The sequence below is a fragment of the Ranitomeya imitator genome, chromosome 4 (genome assembly GCF_032444005.1).
Source record: "Ranitomeya imitator isolate aRanImi1 chromosome 4, aRanImi1.pri, whole genome shotgun sequence".
Taxonomy (NCBI): domain Eukaryota; kingdom Metazoa; phylum Chordata; class Amphibia; order Anura; family Dendrobatidae; genus Ranitomeya; species Ranitomeya imitator.
Window position 1 is genome coordinate 451,604,707 of NC_091285.1, and position 16,908 is coordinate 451,621,614.

A 16,908-nucleotide genomic window follows, 5' to 3' on the forward strand; every position below is an offset into this window, starting at 1 on the left:
TGCAGACGGATCGCGGCAAAGAATTTATAAATTCATCACTCAAGCAGCTATGTAATACGCACAATATTCATCACTTTTTTACAAACAATGATGTAAAAGCCGCTATGGTCGAGCGTTTTAATCGCACATTAAAAACCCGTATGTGGCGCTATCTTACGCATCATAATACCTTTAGGTATATTGATATTTTACCGGATTTGCTGTATAGCTACAACCATACGTACCACTCAACGATCCGCTGTAGTCCCGCGTCTGTGTCAGAGAGAAACGTGATGCAAATCTGGCGCAATATTTACAGTTCTACTATTACTAATAAACCGATTAAACCGTCTTTAACGGTTGGCTCTCATGTGAGAATATCGCGCTATAAATCGACCTTCTGTAAGGGCTATGAGAAGACGTACAGCGATGAGATTTTTTTAATCACCGGCGTCTCCAATAAATTTCATAAACCCCTTTATAAAATCAGTGATTTAGCCGGGGAGGCTGTAGAGGGGTCATTTTATAAGGAAGAGCTGCAAAAAATACCTATGGATGAGGATCGTGTCTACAGAGTAGAAAAAATTTTGAGAAAAAAACGTGTCAGGGGTGTGAGTCACTGCTTTGTCAAATGGCTGGGCTACCCCGAAAAATTCAATAGTTGGATCCCGGCCTCGGAGTTGACAGATATATAACCATGGAAGCGGGCTCATTTTTCGTGACATTACCCAGTAATTCGTCAATTAAAATCTACCCTGAAAACACAATATCGGAGTACAATACCAAGTTAGCGCGGGCCGTTCATCTTTCGGCATATTATGAGGTGGCGTTAACGGAAATACAGTACCCCCATACGTGGAACACGTTTGATGCTTTTGAAGGGAGCTTCTACGCGGCTAAACACGGCGAACCTTTAGTACAGTATCACATAAAATCAGGATTTTACTCGTCCATTCCTAAGCTAGTTGGCGCGGTCAATGCCCGAATAGAAGCGCTGTATTTATCTACGCCTGCCTGCAGAATACGGTATGATGAGCTACGCCGCGAGGTGATCCTGACCGACCCATCCCCTATACAGTTTGCTCTGGGTACTAAGTTAAAATTTATTTTCGGACTGCAGACCGTCGATGACTCCCCCGTTGCTTTAATGCCGTGAAATCGCCGCTTTTACCCCGATTCAAAAGCTGGTTTTTATTCGCTTTTTGTATACACTGATAAAATTCAACATCAACTTGTAGGCGACAGTTACGTTCAACTGCTACGAACCGTAGAAGTTAGCGGCGATGATAATGATATTGTCACGGTGCGCTACTCACGGCCCGATTACATACCGCTGTGCAAGCAACACTTTGACTCCATAAACATTACAGTCATGTCTGACCAGGGCACGCCGGTTAAATTCAGATACGGCAAGTGTATAGTGCGATTACATTTTAGACCTCGCCAGCATTGACACGATAAAATGCTGTCTCAAAGGGTGTATGGAGATCCTGCTGTTTATGCCCGCTACTATACTGCCCAGTCGGGGCACGGACTAGAGGGGTTCCGCGGGAGCGAGTACATGTATGGCTCTGGACTGGCAGGACTATTTAAAGGCTTATTTCGTCGCGCCGTGCCGCTTTTCAGAAAAGGCTTAGAATTAGTAAAACCACACGTTCGGACGGCTGCCCGGAACATCGCTGCAGATGCCGTGACATCAGCATCGACGGCCCTTATGAAAAGGATAAATACGCCAACACAGCAAGACGGCTCTGGGATAATCTATGTCGCTAAAAAAGCCCAAAAAAGAAAGCGGCGCGTTTGCCCTCCTTTACCGCCGATGCTCATGAATAAAACTACATCCAAGAGACGGCCCCGTCAGAAACGAGTAAGACGCTCTGCGGACGACATCTTCTAATCAGTTACCATGGCTTTCCTGCATGACGCTTCTGTAGAGTGCGCAAAATCTGAACTGGATATTTTTGCCGTACCACCGACTCAAACAAGTATCGAGAAATCTCTATTTGTAGAAGTACAGCCGGTTGCTGCTCTGTCAGACAATGGACCGTTGGAGTTTTACATATCTGGTAGCGGTGATTATTATTATGATCTGAACAACACGCTGCTGTACATAAGCTGTCGCATCGTGAAGCAGGATAATACGGCCATCGCCGATGGTGCGCGTGTGGCGCTCATAAACTACCCTCTAGCCACTCTTTTTAACCAGGTCGATATTACTCTGGGAGACCGACTTATCTCACAATCGGACAATCTCTACAGCTATAGAGCGTACATAGAGACCCTTTTAAATTACAGTTCACAGACGCTGGCATCACAATTTACAGCCGGTTTGTTCTATAAAGACACTGCGGGGCATCATAATGACAGGCGCCTGGATGGTGCAAATGCGGGATTTATCAAAAGAGCCAGTGCCGCCTCTCACTCAAAACCCATCAACCTTTTGGGACCCATTTTTGGGGATATATTTAACCAGCCAAAGTTAATATTGAACGGCCTTGACCTTAAGGTTAAGCTGTCAAGAAATAAGGATACTTTCTGCCTCATGTCCGCAGAAGCCGAGCCGCTGAAGGTACAAATCTCGCAGGCGGCTCTCTATGTGAAAAGAGTGCAGGTATCACCGGCTGTCCGAATCGGCCACAGCCAGGCCCTCCTAGCCGCTACAGCCAAGTACGCTGTTGACCGAACATGCCTGAAAGTGTACAGCATCGCCGCAGGGACACGGATCACGAACCACGAGAACCTCTTCCTAGGACAGATACCAAAAACTGTTATATTGGGGTTTGTAGATAATGAGGGCTTCAGCGGTTCTTATACAAAAAACCCACTGGACTTTCACCACTACCACGTCAGCCACGCGGCATTATATCTGGATGGTCAGCAGATACCCGCGAGGCCTTATAATCCTAATTTTAATGCTGATTTAGCCATCAGAGAATATATGGCGCTTGCCCATATATCGGGCAAGCAAAAGGCTGATTGTGCCATGGCGATAGATCGTGAAGAATTTATGGCTGGCTTCACGCTATTTGCTTTTGATTTATCGCCTGATCAAGAGCCTGGAGGCCATTTCTCGCTCATTAAAACAGGTCATCTGCGTGCTGAAGTCCGCTTTGCGATAGCGACACCCCACACGATAAATATGATTGTCTTTGCAGTCAACCACACCATTCTGGAAATTAATAACAGGCGAGAGATCTTGTACGATTTTAATTAAGCAACGATGGACAGTCTGCAGCTTACAGTTGTAGCGCGGTCCGATAATTATACAGACCGCATATTCACCGGTGTGTTTCCGTGTGATTTGCTTCCGGCAGAAAGAGTGACTCAGAGACCCGCGGCATATATTGTGAATACAGACCCGGCGAATCAAGCTGGTCGCCACTGGATATTAATCGTACTCTGCGACGATAAGACGGGCATATTTTTTGACAGTTACGGCTTCCGTGCGGATAATATTATCTTTCCACGCGCTTTTGTGACATTCCTGAACAAGAATTGTTATTCTTATTGTTATCAGAGCGCACAAATTCAAGATTTGTATAGCCGTGTATGCGGTCATTATTGCATATATGTATTATACCATTTAGCGCGAGGCTTTCCATTTAAGAAGATTTTACAAAATTTTACGTCTGACATGCAGAATAATGATCGAGCCGTATCAGATTTTGTGACATCAAGATTTTCAGGCGCAGTCCTTTGTTCATCGTGTCGTTATCAGATACCGCAAAGATGCATTTGCCAGCATCATGCTGTTAGCTAACTTAAAATTTGAGCTGTTGTTTTATTGTGAGAAATAAATCTTTTTTTTAAATTTTTTACAATATTGTGTCTTTGGTTTTTATTCGTATAAGGCCGGCGTCACACACAGCGTAAAACAATACGGTCCGTATATTACGGCCGTAATACGCTGAAAAGTCCCGAAAAAAGTGGTCCGTAGCTCCTCCGTAGGCAGGGTGTGTCAGCGTTTTTTGCGCATGGCATCCTCCGTATGTAATCCGTATGGCATCCGTACTGCGTGGTTTTCTCGCAGGCTAGCAAAACCAACATACCGCTATAGAAGTGATCCATGTGTCCCAAAAAGAAAAGAAAATATATATATACTGTCTATTTATATATATATATATATATATATATATATATATATATATATATATGTCAGTAGACACATATATTAGAGAGAAAAGCCGGTAATTCAGTGCGGTGTACAGTAAAATCACACTGACAGCTTACAGTAGAATAGGTAGAATAAATGTGTACACACAGAATAGGTATATATATATATATATATATATATGTCAGTGAGACACATATATGTATATATATTAATATTTATTCCAGCGCTATACAGCTTGAAAGCCGGTAATTCAATTACCGGCTTTTTCTTTCTCCTTCCTAAAACCCGACATGATTTGAGACATGGTTTACATACAGTAAACCATGTCTTCTCTCCATTTTTTTTGCAGATTCCACACTACTAATGTCAGTAGTGTGTATCTGCAAAATTTGGCCGTTCTAGCTCTTAAAATAAAGGGTTAAATGGCGGAAAAAATTGGCGTGGGCTCCCGCGCAATTTTCTCCGCCAGAGTAGTAAAGCCAGTGACTGAGGGCAGATATTAATAGCCTGGAGAGGGTCCACGGTTATTGGCCCCCCCCTGGCTAAAAATATCTGCCCCCAGCCACCCCAGAAAAGGCACATCTGGAAGATGCGCCTATTCTGGCACTTGGCCACTCTCTTCCCATTCCCGTGTAGCGGTGGGATATGGGGTAATGAAGGGTTAATGCCACCTTGCTATTGTAAGGTGACATTAAGCCAAATTAATAATGGAGAGGCGTCAATTATGACACCTATCCATTATTAATCCAATTGTAGTGAAGGGTTAAATAAAACACAAACACATTATTTAAAATTATTTTAATGAAATAAAAACAATGGTTGTTGCAGTATTTTATTCAACGCCCAATCCAGTCACTGAAGACCCTCGTTCTGTGAGTAAAAAAACATAATAAACCAACAATATACTTACCCTCCGCAGATCTGTAACGTCCAACGATGTAAATCCTTCTGAAGGGGTTAAAACATTTTGCAGCAAGGAGCTGTGCTAATGCAGGCTGCTCCTCCCTGCAAAACCCCAGGGAATGAGGCTAAAAATAGATCAATGATCTATATTTAGCTTCATTTGCGGTGAGGCGCCCTCTGCTGGCTGTTCATAGATCGTGGGAAATTATCTAGAAAGCCAGGGAGCTTTCTAGGTAATTTCCCACGATCTATGAACAGCCAGCAGAGGGCGCCTCACCGCAAATGAAGCTAAATATAGATCATTGATCTATTTTTAGCCTCATTCCCTGGGGTTTTGCAGCGAGGAGCAGCCTGCATTAGCACAGCTCCTTGCTGCAAAATGTTTTAACCCCTTCAGAAGGATTTACGTCGTTGGACGTTACAGATCTGCGGAGGGTAAGTATATTGTTGGTTTATTATGTTTTTTTACTCACAGAACGAGGGTCTTCAGTGACTGGATTGGGCGTTGAATAAAATACTGCAACAACCATTGTTTTTATTTCATTAAAATAATTTTAAATAATGTGTTTGTGTTTTATTTAACCCTTCACTACAATTGGATTAATAATGGATAGGTGTCATAATTGACGCCTCTCCATTATTAATTTGGCTTAATGTCACCTTACAATAGCAAGGTGGCATTAACCCTTCATTACCCCATATCCCACCGCTACACGGGAATGGGAAGAGAGTGGCCAAGTGCCAGAATAGGCGCATCTTCCAGATGTGCCTTTTCTGGGGTGGCTGGGGGCAGATATTTTTAGCCAGGGGGGGGCCAATAACCGTGGACCCTCTCCAGGCTATTAATATCTGCCCTCAGTCACTGGCTTTACTACTCTGGCGGAGAAAATTGCGCGGGAGCCCACGCCAATTTTTTCCGCCATTTAACCCTTTATTTTAAGAGCTAGAACGGCCAAATTTTGCAGATACACACTACTGACATTAGTAGTGTGGAATCTGCAAAAAAAATGGAGAGAAGACATGGTTTACTGTATGTAAACCATGTCTCAAATCATGTCGGGTTTTAGGAAGGAGAAAGAAAAAGCCGGTAATTGAATTACCGGCTTTCAAGCTGTATAGCGCTGGAATAAATATTAATATATATACATATATGTGTCTCACTGACATATATATATATATATATATACCTATTCTATGTGTACACATTTATTCTACCTATTGGACTGTAAGCTGTCAGTGTGATTTTACTGTACACCGCACTGAATTGCCGGCTTTTCTCTCTAACAGCGCTGCGTATTTCTCGCAAGTCACACTGCTTGTCCGTGTGTAATCCGTATTTTTCACGCTTCCATAGACTTTCATTGGCGTATTTCTTGCGCAGTACGGTGACAAACGCAGCATGCTGCGATTTTGTATGGCCGTAGAAAGCCGTATAATACTGATCAGTAAAATACGGCAAATAGGAGCAGGGGCATAGAGAATAATTGTGCCGTATTTTTTGCGAGTTTTACGGACGTAGATTCTGCGCTCTTACGTCCGTAAAACTCGCAAGTGTGACGCCGGCCTAAAACACGCCGCTTCTTACTTGTGTTGTAACATTGGGTCATATTATAGCTTGTGTTGTAACATTGGTGCATATTATATATATATATATATATATATATATATATATATATATATATATATCAGAAATAAGTTGTCCAGTAACTCTTCTGTTTGTGTATATAAGGCAGCCACAAGGAGAAAATCTGCTACACTGTGAATAAACACAGCTTACAATGCCCCACAGATAACAGCTAAATAACTTCTCAGATGCCATCTTCAGGACACAAAAAAGAGAAAGCAAATATCAAACATTCGGCGTTATAAAAACCAATGCCTGGGCACATGACCCGCAATAACCTTCAGGTACAATACATGTACAAACAGAAAAGCTGCCTCTTCTGCTTGTGAAAATAAACATTTATTGGGTACGCAAATACAACAACAATTGACCTAGGTGTTATAAACCTCTGAACCGCAGTTAACCTAAACATTTAGGTAATGTTCACCATTTAGTTAGTGTTCACCATTTACAAAAACAAATAGACAGCTTTAAGTTCTCCACTATATGAATACACTGAATAAAACACAGCTTGCAGAATCAAACTCGGGCTACGTATAAAATCTAATATAAAACAAATGAGAAAGGTGTTATAAACCACGTGTAAAATAAATACACGACTAGGCTATAATTATAAACATGTGTTATATAAGTTCTCAAAACACAGCTTACAGAATCAAACTCGGACTACGTATAAAAACAAAATACGAGGAATAATATCAAAACTACAACAAATTAAAGTATATCAAACGATATCAAAAGGGGAAATCAGCCAGCCTCAGGGACAGCTGGCTGACAGGAGGAGGGGAGGGGTTACACACTTTGATACACTTTGATAGGGGCGGGGCACCTGTCAGATTGAGTTTGACGAAACCTATGAATTATACACTACTAGGATTAAAATAAATGTTTGTTTCGGACCACCCCTGTAAAGATACATGTTTGCTAATGGTTCTGCTAGTACGCCCCACACATTGTAGGTGACAAGCCTCACATTGTATGGTTAAGATGAAGCGGGGAAGTAGAGTTGATGTAATGGTTAATGTTGTACTGTTTATTGTTTCATAGATGAAAAATGATTAGTTCTATAGACATATCTTCATAAGTTCCATTTTGGCCTGCCGCTTCTGTATAAACCACACGTGTCCCACCATGTGCGTGATGTTTTTGGAGCAGTAGGGTATAGGCCGGGTGACATGATGTTGCCTCTTTTATATCCAGGTTAAGTCTTCATCAGTGTACAGAATGCGCAGATGTTTCTTACACTTCCTGGCTATAACCAGCGCTTTCCTTAATTGGAGATTGATGCTTATTCTTATCGCCACGTATTATTATTGAGCTTCACAGTGTCTTCTGTAAGAGGCGCGATTGGTGCCATAGACTTGGTCATAAGCAAATAACTAAGCAAGGAAAATCAAATCTTCCATTGTACGTGTAATTAGAAGTCAGTTCTTCTGCAGTAAATCTGGGCATTGTGTGACCGTGAGAAGCCGCCTTTTTACTTGGTTTATTATGTCTTCTGCAGGTTGTAAGTAATGGACAGTTCTGGTGAAGACTCGCCGGACTCAGTGACCTCATCCTCACCTTGCGCCATCCATGTACTTGTTGGTGTCACCGGCAGTGTGGCGGCCCTGAAGCTGCCCGTTCTAGTGTCTGGCCTGCAAAAGATACCTGGGGTAGGTGCCACATCCAGTATATACTTACAGGGGGCCTATCGGCTGCCGTAGCCCCTCTAAGCCGCCACCATGTGCATTCTAACAAGGCCCTTGTTGCTGCTTAGTAATTCCTGAATAATTATACAAGTAATTTAAACCTTGTGTTTGTGTTATGTAAATCATTGGGTGACCACTCATGGAGAGGATGTGTTGATTTCCCCAGATGAATCCTCCCTCTCATCATGTAAGCATATCCCTGTGAGTAGGAGTGACAGTGGCTGCTCCAATCGCTGGCTGAACCGCCACTGAGCTCAGTGATTGGCTGTAATGGTGAAGTGAGCGGTTGGCGTGACATCACCCTTGCAGCCAAAACACTGAAACTGGAGCAGCGGGAGAGAGATGGCATCGGACCTGGGGAGGGTAACAACTATTCGATTTTATTTTACATGATGACAGTGTTTTGGGTCCACTTTTTTAAAAGTGTAAAACCTCTAAAATGTGCTGATACAAAACTTACTAATGCACAAATGATGGACAAATATATAAACTGCTTAGTCTTTTCACAAGTATGGATTTTAGAGTGCGGAGATAAAGGTGAATTTCTCTACATTTTGCATTGCGTTCATATACTTTGGTATGGGTGTACAGTATATATGGATCTCATGCAAATGAACAGGATTTGATTATGTATGCAAAGAATTCCAATTTCTTTTGCAAATATGTTAGCAATTCCAAGTGCACAGTGTGATTGGTAATAAATTGCTCAACCCTTTAGTGAGTTTTTCATTTTTGCCCTTTACTTTTCCTTTTACTTGTTCTTAGAGCCATAACCTTTTTATTTTTTATTTTATTTATTTTTTGCAGGACAAGATATAGTTTTGAATGATACCGTTAAGTTATTATTATTATTTATTATAGCGCCATATAGTCCATGGCGCTTTACATTTGAGGAGGGGTATACATAATAAAAACAGGTACAATAATCTTAAACAATACAAGTCACGACTGGTACAGGAGGAGAGAGGACCCTGCCCGCGAGGGCTCACAATCTACAAGGGATGGGTGAGGATACAGTAGGTGAGGGCAGCGCTGGTTGTGCAGCGATTTGGTCATTCGGTGGTTACTGTAGTTTGTAAGCTTGTCGGAAGAGGTGGGTCTTCAGGTTTTTATTAGTGATGAGCGAGTATATTTGTTTCTCGGCTGCTAGACAGGCTGAACACATGTGGGGATTCCCAGACAAGCCCCACATGCAGTCAGGCTGTCTAGTAGCCGTAAATCATTCAGCTGAGGTGACGAAAACTAAATCTCCGAACACTTACAAATACTCGGAGATCACTCGAGCGTGCTCGGGAAAACCCGAGCAACGAGTATACTCACTCATCACTAGTTCTTAGTTCACCATACAATGTACGAGAAAAAAAGATGCGAGAGACTCCTGCGAGTTTCTCGTATTGCAATCCAAATGTGACCCCGGCCTTAGAGTTCATCCTGGAGGGTTGAGGACTTTTTCTTCAGTTGCGTTTATCTTCACGCCTGCTCAGGCTGTCGACACCCGGAGTGTTAGTGATGGTGGTGTGGTGAGCTGTGTCTCTTTTTAATTTTTCGTAAATGGTACAAGATGGGGAGAGTTTGTTTTTTGTGCCCTTAACTGACGTTTTTATTGATGCCATTTTGGGGTACAAATGACATATTTGTCGCTTTTACTAATACATGCATATTATGCCATCACATCATTTCCATACAAAGTGTATTAGTTTTGATAGTTGATTGTTTTACCATGAGGCCATGTGCACACATTCAGTATTTTACCTCAGTATTTGTAAGCCAAGACCAGGAGTGGGTGATAATACAGAAGTGGTGCATATGTTTCTATTAGACTTTTCCTCTGATTGTTCCACTCCTGGTCTTGGCTTACACATACTGAGGTAAAATACTGACCAAATACCGAGTGTGTGAACATGGCCTTACATCCTGGAATCCCTGGCTGCTAATAATTGTCTCTTCCTACAGGTTGAAGTGCAGGTTGTGACCACAGAGAGAGCAAAGCATTTCTACAGCATACAGGATATACCGGTACCAATCTACAGTGATGATGACGAGTGGAAGGTGAGCTTGGAATACACACCCTAAGAAGTTCTGTAAAGTCAGCCCTAAGATAAGTGAAGCTTTATTGAACTTATCTAGTTATTTAAAGAAGACCTGTGATTAGGCAAAAAATGTCCAGTTTTTCCATTCGCCATGACAGCACCCACGAGAGAGGGGATCCGCCCCTAGGAACAGGAAACCTACAGAGAGATAAAAGGGGCGGCCCCCCCTCGCTCCTCAGTTGGTTTCCTGTTCCTAGAAGGGAACCCACAGAGAAGAGCTCTATGGAGTACAGAAGAGGCTGCCTAAGGTGGCCACTAGTTTTCATAGGTCCCAGGAGATCCTATTACCTATCTTTTATAAAGACCACTCATCTCCAGAGGAAGTAAGACTTCATACCCTAGATGTCAAGAGGACTATTCTAGCCTATTTAGAGAGAACTAGGGACTGGAGGAAGAGTAGGGCCCTGTTTGTGTCTTTTCAGGGTAAAACCAAAGGATCCAGAGTCACGAAGGGGACGTTATCTCGTTGGATCAGAGAAGCCATAACCTTGGCTTACAGAGCCAAAGGAAGAGATCCTCCGATGCATGTGGGGGCTCATTCCACAAGGGCCGTATCAACCTCCTGGGTAGAAAGGGCGAACGTGCCAATAGAACTTATATGTAAGGCCGCAACTTGGGCTTCACCAGGCACCTTCTATAGGCACTATAGGTTAGACCTATCCGCGGCTTCTGATCTTACCTTTGGGGTTTCGGTTCTTGACTCAGTTAACCCACCCAATCTATAGTCTCTGAAATTCTCTCGTGGGTGCTGTCATGGCGAATGGAAAATACCGGATTACTCACCAGTAATGCTCTTTTATAGAGCCCATGACAGCACCCATTCACATCCCTCCCTTTTCTGTATATAGTTGCACGTGGTGCTTTGTTGGTGAGGTGTAAATATTAGAAGGATATAGTATAAGGTTGTATATATGTATATATACCTGAACCTATTAACTAAAAAACCTGGCGGCGGTTCCTCCTATTCTCTGTAAAAACTGAGGAGCGAGGGGGGGCCGCCCCTTTTATCTCTCTGTAGGTTTCCTGTTCCTAGAGGCGGATCCCCTCTCTCGTGGGTGCTGTCATGGGCTCTATAAAAGAGCATTACCGGTGAGTAATCCGGTATTTTGCTCTTATTTCATTTCTACTGCACCTCTGAGAAGTCACTATTTTTAATTTTCAAATCCACCATATGGCACCAGAGATATAAGCCTTTTCATTTAGTGCTTATGGTCTTTGCCTAGAGGGTGTGGCTCCCAGTGTAATAATACACAGCTGCTTTAACCCCTTAACGTCCAATAATGGACATAGTTCGTCATTGGATGCCTCCCCCCATTTGGTGCGGGCTCTGGCAATGAGCCCGCACCTTGTCTGGCACATGACAGCTGATCTGATCAGCTGACATCTGCCCCTAACAGCCGTGGGTAGAATCGCGATCCACCTGCGGCTGTCAAACGCTGACAGCGGTATTTAACATGCACTCACAGGAAGCGCGTCATTATCTCCTTCCATCGGGCTTCGTGTCACATGACCGCGGTCGCCCATGGGTCGGCATGACAACCAGAGGTCTCCTAGAGACCTCTATGGTTGTCACTGCCAGATTGCTATGAGCGCCGTCTGGTGGTCGGCGCTCATAACAAAGCGTGTAATTCTACTACATACAGGTGATTTGATCATCGCCTGTATGTAGCAGAGCCGATCGAGTTATGGCAGCTTCTAGTCTCCCATGGAGGCTATTGAAGAATGCCAAAAGTAAAAAAAAAAAAAATTTTAAAAATATAAAAAAATAAAAAATATATAAAAGTTCAAATTACACCACTTTGCCCCATTCAAAATAAAAAAATTGACATACCCTTATTTGGTATCGCCGCGTTCAGAATCGCCCGATCTATTAATAAAAAAAGGATTAACCTGATCGATAAACTGTGTAGCGAGAAAAAAAGTATAAATGCCAGAATTGCGTTTTTTTTGGTTGCTGCAACATTGCATTAAAATGCAATAATGGGCGATTAAAAGATCGTATCTGCACCAAAATGGTATCGATAAAAACGTCATCTCGGCACGCAAAAAATAAGCCCTCACCCAATTCCAGATCAAGAAAAATGGAGACGCTACAGGTATCAGAAAATGGGACAATTTTTTTTTTTAACAAAGTTTGGAATTTTTTTTCACCACTTAGATACAAAACAACCTAGTCATGTTTGGTGTCTATGAACTCGTAATGACCTGGAAAATCATAATGTCAGGTCAGTTTTAGTATTTAGTGAACCTAGTAAAAAGCCAAACAAAAAGCAAGTGTGGGATTGCATTTTGATTGCAATTTCACCGCACTTGGATTTTTTTTCCCCGTTTTTGAGTACAAGACATGGTAAAACCATTGGTGTCGTTCACAGGTACAACTCGTCCCACAAAAAATAAGCCATTTTGACCCCCCCCAAAAAGTTATGGCCATGGGAAGAAGGGGAGCAAAAAATGGAAATGCAGAAACAGAAATACCCCTGGTCCGTAAGGGTTTAAGGCTGCGTTCACACAATGAGCTCTTGGTACATTTTTGCCTCTGCATGTTTTTGCTGCTTCATTAACGCAACAATTTACAGTTCCAGCAAAGTGGATGAGATTTATAGAAATCTCCTGCACAGAGCACTTCTTTTACTCCACGTAAACTGACCTGCGGTGCGGGTTTCATTTCTGCACCATGTCAATTTCTCTTGCAGTTATGCTGAGTTTTCTGTGCAGATTTCCCCCATAAGACTTACATTAGATGCAGAAAATCCACAGGTAAAAAACACACATGTTTTTAGTGCGTTGCCACAGCAGAAACGCATCAAAAACACGTGTAATCCGCACCTAAGTATAGCAATAATGTATTGTCAAAGCAAAAAAAAACAGTATCAGAAAAAAAGCATCTTTATTTAAAGCATAACACACCAACAAGAGACAAAAACCACAGCGTCAAAAACACATGTTACAAAAAATTAGCACCAAAAAAAGGCCCATATCTCTGGAACCATTGGGTGGATTTAAAAATGAAAAATACTGAATACTCGGGAGCAGCTGGAATAAAATAAAAGCAAAAGTTTTCCTCTGTTGACTGATCTTTTTTAAAGGGGCTGTCCATGACTTTGACATTGATGCACTGAACTGAATAGGAGCTGACTGAGCGGCAGTTCTCTGTAAAGGCCGCTGCACAATAAATGAAGCTGATAAGACTAATGAGTGCAGGACCCCCAGCAATCTGGTATTGATAGGTCATTAATTTCTAAGCAGCGGACAACCCCTTTAAGGTCCCTTTACACAAGTTGACTTTTTAAAGCACCGACAAATGTTCAGTGATTTGGAAAGTTCTGCAGCGAAGATCTGGCTGCGCCTTCCGTCAGGATGATCCTCATTGCTTGTGTACTGAACATTATTCATGTCTACCAGGGGCTCCTGTGGAAACCATCTGCGAGGCAGCATTGCTTATGTGGCGGTCTCCCTGAGCAGCATTTGCATTTATCAAACGAGACACTGATAATTACAGCATCACAATCAATAATTAATAATGCATGAATTTACTGTTTCTTGTTGAGCTTCGTTTATACTGGTAAATTATTCCGAAAGCTTACAAATAATTGAAAAGTAGTGATTATTGATGGGCCGTTAGTGTGAAATATCTCTGGAGGTTATATGTCTAAGCACCTTGGGTGTCTGTCAAGTGTTCATGCATTTTTAACATGAGTGGAGTAAATGCCCCAATGCACAGCCAAGCGTTTCTGTGTACTCTGAGACCGTGTCAGCTGGCGGCTTTAGCCTGTAAACCCATTTGATCCGCAGTCCAAAAATGGACATACCCCATCAGTATCTTCCCCGACCATCAGTTGGCCGGTGCCCCATACAGATTGTCGGCTGAATATGTCGATATTGGCGGATTCAGCCTTTAATCGTCTGTCAAATACCTCTGATCCCCCTGGAACATCGTTATCGTTATACCTGAACATGTCCAACTTTCCCCCAATATTATGTATCGGTGAAGAGTCAGTGGACCCTATGGGTTGGTCACCCATAGTTTTGCATGTATGGGGGCCTTAATTCCGTTTACAAAAATTGTGTTCAGGCTACACCATGTCAAAAAATATTTATTAACTATTAATTTTATTAACTGTTGATAAACATTAATACAATAAACATGATTTTTTTCCAAAGACGAGAAAATAAAGTTAACGTGTTATTTATTGTACACTTTGGGTGAACATTTAATATTTGATATCTGAGTTATATTTTCTGAATAGAAATATGACCAATATTACGCTTTCTATCAGTATGACATAGTGAGTAATTCTACTCCGGGACAAAAAGAACTATAAGAAAACGACTTGTACCTGGTCATTACTTTCTGCACATCTCCATAGGAAGGGACAAATGTTATGAAGTCAGGAACATTACGGAATTTTGCTTCCATTAGTCTATCCCCTTAATGACCGCCAATACCTCTTTTTACTGACCTGAGATATAAGAGAATAGCCTCCCCATACAGGTGACAATCCAGCAGCTGTCGGCTGTCCACTATAGCTGACAACTTGCTGCATCAGCCACGATCAGTGTTTGCACCGTTCACCGTCCAACTCTGTTTAACCCCTTAGATGCTGCTGTCAATAGTGACTACTTCATTATAAATGGTTAACAGAGTGTGAGGGGCTTCCTATTTAACCAAATTGGTGCCCTCAGATCATGATTTTGTGGTCCTGATGTTTGCCATGGCATTTCATGACCAAATAGCGGCCTAAGGCTACGTTCACATTTGCGTTGCGTCAGGCGCAGGTTCGGCTACGCATAGCGACGCATGCGTCATGCGCCCCTATATTTAACATGGGGGCGCATGGACATGCGTTTTCTTGCGTTATGTGACGCATGCGTCATTTTTGGCGCAAGCGCCAGGGCGCAGAGGAAGCAGCAAGTTGCATTTTTTTGGCGTCCAAAATCAAGCCAAAAATGGACTCATGCGTCACAAAACAATGCGTTTTTGCATGCGTAGCCTTAGAGTCTGACGGATGTAGTAATGTGTTCAGAAGTTAGAGGCATTTAGGTGGTAAAAATGCACATTTTCATTCCTATCATGACACTTTGCATTAATTCCTGTAAAGCACCTGAAGAGTTAATAAACTACCTGACTGCAGTTTTCAATATGTCAGGGGGTGCTGTTTATAAAATGGTATCACGTTTGGGGGTTTCCCAATATATGAGACCCTTAAAGTCACTTCAAACATGGATAAGTCCACAAAAAAATAAATTTTGTAAATTTCCTTGAAAAAATGAAAAATTGCTGCTACATTTTTAATCCTCCTAAAATGCTAACAAAATAAAATAACATTTTACAAATGGTCCTGATGTAAAGCCGACATGTGGGAAATGTTATTTATTAATGGTCTGCTGTGGTATGACTATCTGGATTAAAGGGATAATCGTTCAAAGTTTGAAAATTGCTATTTTTTTAACATTTTTCTCAAATTTTTGATATTTTTTATGAATAAACACAAAACATATTGACCTAAATTTACCATTGTCATAAAGTATAATGTGTCACGAAAAAACAGTCTCAAAATCACAGGGATTTGTTGAAGCGTTGCAGAGTTATTACCACAAAGTGACACTGGTCAGATTTCAAAAATTTGGCTCCATCACTAAGGGGCTATACATGTAGGCCACAAAGTCTGTGCGGTTCTAAAGAGTAAGTTGGACGATTTCCATTCATATTGTTGTCCCTGTGCCATTCATTTCATGTTTTGCATCCGTGTGATGTCTATATGAAATCTGTTCTTCTACATTCAAAAATTGTACATGATCAAATACATTTTCCTCGGTTAAAGGGGTTGTCCACTACTAGGACAACCCCTTCTCTATCTTAATGTTTGTCTCCTGTAAAACAAAGCTTATATTTGCCAGCATCGTTCCAGCGGTGTTTGCGCTTGCGGCTGTGCGGTTGCATTACGTGTGATGCTCGGCGTCGAGTCAGCGCTGGCATCACTGTTCCCGCCTTACGAATTTAACTTGAAGAGGAAGTCAAAGATTAGTCGCAGCCCACCTTCCTCTTCATGCACCAAAACAATTATGAGGAAATTAATTTCAGAATATTCCTAAATGCAGGATTATATCTCAGAACACCAGAGAGCAAGAAAAAATCCCCATGTGTATCGCTGGTAACCCAGCTTCCTCAGGGAGTATGAACTTTTCCTTAGGGGAAGAGCATTTCATGTCGCTTAACTTTTTTTTTTTTTTTCTACTGGTCTATCTTTTCTGCTTTTTATATTCTGATTATATTGACATCAGTCCATGTGCACTCCTTACTACATTCTTCTATGGTTCCTGACTGTTTTTTGGTGGTACATGTGATGAATGCAGAGAGAGGAGAAACATATAGCGGGCGAGAAGTATGGCTAATGAACACCTTTGCCATTCTTCTGAACTAAAATCGCAATTTAGCATTTCCCATTTTATTGTAATATTTTTTACAAAGAAAAGTGTAAGAATGATCTAATCCATGGGAAACCACAC

General features: G+C 41.9%; 1 protein-coding gene across 1 annotated transcript in view; it reads left to right on the forward strand.

Moving 5' to 3' along the window:
• The window catches only part of PPCDC (phosphopantothenoylcysteine decarboxylase), a 59,591-nt gene that overhangs the window by 17,113 nt on the left and 25,570 nt on the right, over positions 1 to 16,908 (forward strand). The window contains exons 2-3 of the mRNA XM_069765756.1: positions 8,125 to 8,275; positions 10,265 to 10,360. Of these exons, the coding sequence (XP_069621857.1) occupies positions 8,135 to 8,275; positions 10,265 to 10,360 (237 nt within the window). The 5' untranslated portion in view covers positions 8,125 to 8,134. The remainder of the gene's footprint in view (positions 1 to 8,124; positions 8,276 to 10,264; positions 10,361 to 16,908) is intronic.